The sequence below is a fragment of the Bidens hawaiensis genome, unplaced genomic scaffold (assembly GCF_021521415.1).
Source record: "Bidens hawaiensis isolate Kalapana, Puna unplaced genomic scaffold, B.hawaiensis_p1.1 tig00006368_1, whole genome shotgun sequence".
Classification (NCBI taxonomy): domain Eukaryota; kingdom Viridiplantae; phylum Streptophyta; class Magnoliopsida; order Asterales; family Asteraceae; genus Bidens; species Bidens hawaiensis.
In genome coordinates this window covers 722,910-727,697 of record NW_027491426.1, presented here as the reverse complement: position 1 = coordinate 727,697, position 4,788 = coordinate 722,910, and the positions used below count along the sequence as shown (strand labels likewise).

Sequence of the window (4,788 nt, the reverse complement as noted above, 5' to 3'; positions counted from 1 at the left end):
AGAACAAAACAAGATATTTAGACTGAATAGTTGATTGAACGCATATCTTGCAAGTTAATACACACATATTCGCTATTTTTATCCCCCTCTGTACATCAAAACTCCATACCCTCCCTCCGTGTACCCTGCTTTGGAACTATCCAAATTTACCATTTGTACCCCGCTTCCTTATTGACCAATGGACCGAGTTCAAAGAGCCGATTTTACTTCATACCGAGTCCTCAATCGTGTCATTTCTTTGACATGATCGACATTCTCCTTGTGCTATATTTCTGATTCTTCAACTTCAGAGCTCAGAATAAAGCTCGGGAATGCCAATGTTATGTCCCTGCACACAACATATGTTTAAACATAAATCATAAAATAAATCATAAAGGCATTCATATCTTTTTTTAAAAACCATAAGAATGACTCGAGTTTCAAAATTGTTCCACTAATGTGAAATTTTTCATACATATTTAAATTAAATGAGTTGAATAGAACAATCATGAAACTAATTGGTTACTTAGTAACTTTTATCCTTCACAGTTACCTCCTACTTCAGGCTAACCTTTAAAAGAATAATAAATCAATAACTAAATAGTAATCAAGTCTCAAATATGTCCCATTAGGTCACTTGATTATAAAGTTTCACCGCTATAGAATGCTATTGAAATTTAAATGGCTTTTGTAGTTGGGAGAAAAATTGGAGTGACTTTAGTGGAACGGTAAAGAAACTTGATTGGTTACTATTATGTTACGTATCAAAATCATTATGCACATTTTCAAGAAAAATGTTATAATCTTGGTATACAGTATATACTCACTTTAAATAGGGTAGGGTCATGTTCTTTATGAGAGATGGATTCTTTGCCACAAATTGTTTCCATTCGTCTTCGTCTATTTTTCCATCGCCTTTCAAATCCGCATCACTAAATGTTTTATCGACTATTGTTTCGATAACGTCTTCCGAAAGTACCAAATCCGATTCGTGGAAGAGTACTATTACCATCTCTTTTAACTGTTGCATAAAAAGAATTATCAAACTTAGCATAAGAAAACACCCTTTTATTTTTATCATTGTTGGATTCATCAGCAAGAATTAGATGCAAACAATGCCAACCTCCTCTCTCTCGATAAAACCGGTTCGTCTGAGATCATATAGCCTGAAAGCAACTGCCAGGAAGAGTTTAATGTTAAGCACTAGAAATTATTAAGAAAATGGGATCATAATTAAGGAAACTCACATAGTACTTTATCTTCTACTGGTGCATTAGGATGGAAAACGCCTAATGACCGAACAAACTCTCCAAACTCAATAACTCCATTGCGTTTCAGATCAAACAGATCGAATATCTACAAAACAGAACATAAATTCTTATATTTATAGGAGATTAGCATGATATATAGTTCTTATTCATGACATTAACGATTTAACATACCCTGTTTGCAAAAAGATTTCGCCTGTTTCTGTTTCTGAAAAGTGCAAGCTGGAATTCTTCCTAGATACGATATTTGCAAACAAATTAGCACTTAAGTCTATTGTGAAGTCTTTCTTCGTATGAATATTCAAACACCCTCAACCCAAAAATAAAGTAAAAGGTCATAAAATACCTTGTGAATGCGACCATCATTGACGATAGAGCTGCTCAACTTCTTGAAAAGCTCATACAAAGCCTCAACTTCACTCACGGTGACTGCAAAATTCAAGGTCAAAGCTCAATCTTTCTATCAAATACTCAATCTCTATTCAGAAAAGAATGAAAACAAATCATCTATGCGCGTTTATTGAGATGGGAAATGAAGCAGATCATAATTTGGAACTCACACGGTGTTTCTTTAGCTAAAAGAGCGGGATCTTCATACCCGGGGGTATGCTTAGCAACAGTGGAACAAATGCAGCCCATCAAATCCGAATAATTCTGCAACTTCCAAGATCATGCCAAAGATATCCCTTTTGACCTGCAAATGTAATTTTCAAGTAATAATAAGTCAACATTTATACAGCTTGATAAGTTGAATACAATAACGAATCTGTCTCTTTTAGACCGTAGAAAAATAACAAGAGTTGGTTATAAAGACAAAAAGAATCAAGACCAATGAAAACAAATGACAATTAAAGAAAGATAATTGGGTGCATTGTGTGCCTAACTTGAAGATACCAACAACAACAACAACAATTTGTTTCATTCATGGAAACAGAAACTTTTCAATAATTTGGTGATAATCACCTTGAAAACGCATATCCAACCGACCCTAAGTCGTCTCTTCTGAATCAATCTTAGAAGAAGAAATCTAGAATTTTCTAAAACACCAAAAAGGTTGAACAAACAAATCCCAAATCAGATCTTTTTCAAGTAAAAAACACAATCCAATCATTTTCAAGGAAGAATACAAAAGAAAGTTTAAAAGTTGCAATTCGTTAAAAAATGGGGGCACCTAACATATGCAATAAGTGTTAGAGGAAGCAGACATGACTAGATGCTACATCAATAAGTGTTAATGTTTTTTCTTTATCTTTTATTTATATATTTTAGAAAGTTTAAAAGTTGCAATTCGTTAAAAAATGGGGACACCTAACATATGCAATAAGTGTTAGAGGAAGCAGACATGACTAGATACTACATCAATAAGTGTTAATGTTTTTTCTTTATCTTTTATTTATATATTTTAGAAAGTTTAAAAGTTGCAATTCGTGGCTTATGGCCTAAAAGACTGTCAATCTAGTTTTAGAAACACTCACCCGAATATAAAGGGTAGTTTTAAATACTGTTAAAATATTTTTTTCAGAAATTTAGGTTTTCATATCCTCATATTCTCTTAACATTTTCTTAGGGTAAATGGACGTGTTTTTGTTAAAATGGAATATTTTTACTTGGGGGTTTAGTAATATACATATTTTTTTGGTATGATTTTTATAAAGTGTTAAGAGGTAACATGCTAGAGGGACGAATATGGATCATTTGGTCAGGCTAACATATGTCGGGTGGTAGTCAGAATAAGCTATTTCAGGCTTCATATGGTTTATGTACAACGGTTATGCAGTGAATAAGTCGACTAGAGTTGCTGGTCGTCTGTCGGTAGCAATTCCAACGAAAAAAACTCAAAGAGATTGAAAGTGGAGCAAGAAGAGAAATTATCGAATTCAAATAGACGAAGATAACCTAGCCTCTTAAATATTAGGATGAGAGTTTAAATCTTACCTTATTAAATTTTTTCTTCAAACACTGAGCCACCTCTTATTCGACAAGATGGTTTTGGATATGTTTGACTCGTGAATTTACGCCTATCACTTTCTTGACTTTCTCAGTTCTTGCTAGATGAGCCTAATTTTTTTTTTTTTCTTATTCAAATCCATTTTATAAATTTGAAAATCTACCTATTCTAATAAAGTAAAATAAATGTGGATACTTGTCATGTTTTGGTTAATTCTTACAATCTTTTTCCCTCCAAAACTAATATATGTAATAAATCAATAATTATTCACTTTCCTTTTACACTATATTTATATAATATCTATATATTTTTATAAATATAAAATATTAACATATTATTTTATTATATATTTCAAAATACTTGATATATTTTAAAATACTTGATGAATTTCAAAAATCAACAACAAATCATGTTTCTCACATGAAAATTGTTTCGGGTTTTTTGTGGAAGTTAAATTTGATTTTCTGGGTCAAAAGTTGGTAAATAGATTGTTTGGTACAAGTTAACTACATTTAGGTCAAATTTGTTACGGGTCAAAAATGAAAATTTTGAGTATTTTTAAAAGTTTGAGAATACAAAATAAATTTATCGTCAAATTTGTTATGGGTTCAAAGTGTTGACTTTAAAATGTCAAAAGTATGATAGTTAGAATTTTAAACATGATTCGGGTTTCAAGTTTATTTTTAAGGGCGTTTTTTGAAATAATCAAAAGGTTCGGGATTTGGCAAGTTGACTATTTTTTCCTCAACTATTAAAATTTAAGAAAAGAGTGCGAACACTTTCGACTTGCCATCCCCATGCCTATCAATGCTTCTAACTTTTATCAAATTTGAAATATTTATGTTAACATTATTTTTTTCCTTCAATGGAGATCAGAACGTTGTATGGGAAGCATGTCATGCAAAACTATGTTCAAATAAAACAAAATATTCACAAAATTGAATGTGTTAACATGTTATTTTTTATGTTGTCATTATGACAAAGTCGAGAAGCCATCTAAAACTTATCAAAATCTTTTTTATTGTGTAGCTCAGAAAAACATAATTTTTGAAAAGCATCCATTGCTATAATTTAATATCATGCTTTCCTTTGATGGGTGGTAAATTGATAAATATATCAATAAAGGTAATGCCTCTTTTATATTTAGGCTGAGTGGTTAGAACTACTACCGTATGAAAATTTTATTTTCGAAATTGGTTTATAACCAAAATTCTTTCAATTATACATATATGACACCGGGAATGAATTTTTCAATAGAAAGAAGCATTCTCGGGTACGATTTTGCACGGATATTTTTTTTATTAAGTTTATTTAAAAAAATCATTATGATATGAATAAAATCAATTTATGTATACATTGTATAGATACAAGCGTAGATGTAATACATTTTTTTTCATATATGCTATGTAATTATTTGTTTTACTTATGATTTTATAATTTAAATTATCCCGTGTGTGACACGGGCTCTAAAACTAGTATTTATATATATAGTAAAAGATGCATAATACATTTTCGCACTTGGTAATTGTATGATAATCCATATTTTATGTTATTTCAATCATACGATTATTTGATTCTAAATATACAACTTGT

The 4,788-nt window shown here is 30.7% G+C and overlaps 1 protein-coding gene across 1 annotated transcript; it reads right to left on the bottom strand.

Annotated features, from left to right (window-relative positions):
- Positions 1-213: 213 nt before the first annotated feature.
- Positions 214-1,908, bottom strand: LOC143632173 (calcineurin B-like protein 4). The gene is made up of 7 exons (XM_077100749.1): positions 1,808-1,908; positions 1,594-1,676; positions 1,422-1,481; positions 1,227-1,335; positions 1,103-1,155; positions 807-1,000; positions 214-328 (listed from the first exon to the last, which is right to left on the bottom strand). The coding sequence occupies exons 1-7, from the start codon at positions 1,884-1,886 to the stop codon at positions 265-267; spliced, it is 642 nt and encodes a 213-aa protein (XP_076956864.1). The 5' UTR covers positions 1,887-1,908; the 3' UTR covers positions 214-264.
- Between the last annotated feature and the right edge of the window lie 2,880 nt (positions 1,909-4,788).

Coding starts and splice junctions, on each gene's coding strand:
- LOC143632173 (XM_077100749.1), bottom strand. CDS start 1,886: ATGGGCTGCATTTGTTCCACTGTTGCTAAGCATACCCCCGGGTATGAA. Junction 1,336..1,421: donor GAAATCTTTTTGCAAACAGG/GTATGTTAAATC, acceptor TCTGTTTTGTAG/ATATTCGATCTGTTTGATCT. Junction 1,001..1,102: donor GTTTTATCGAGAGAGAGGAG/GTTGGCATTGTT, acceptor TTTATGCAACAG/TTAAAAGAGATGGTAATAGT.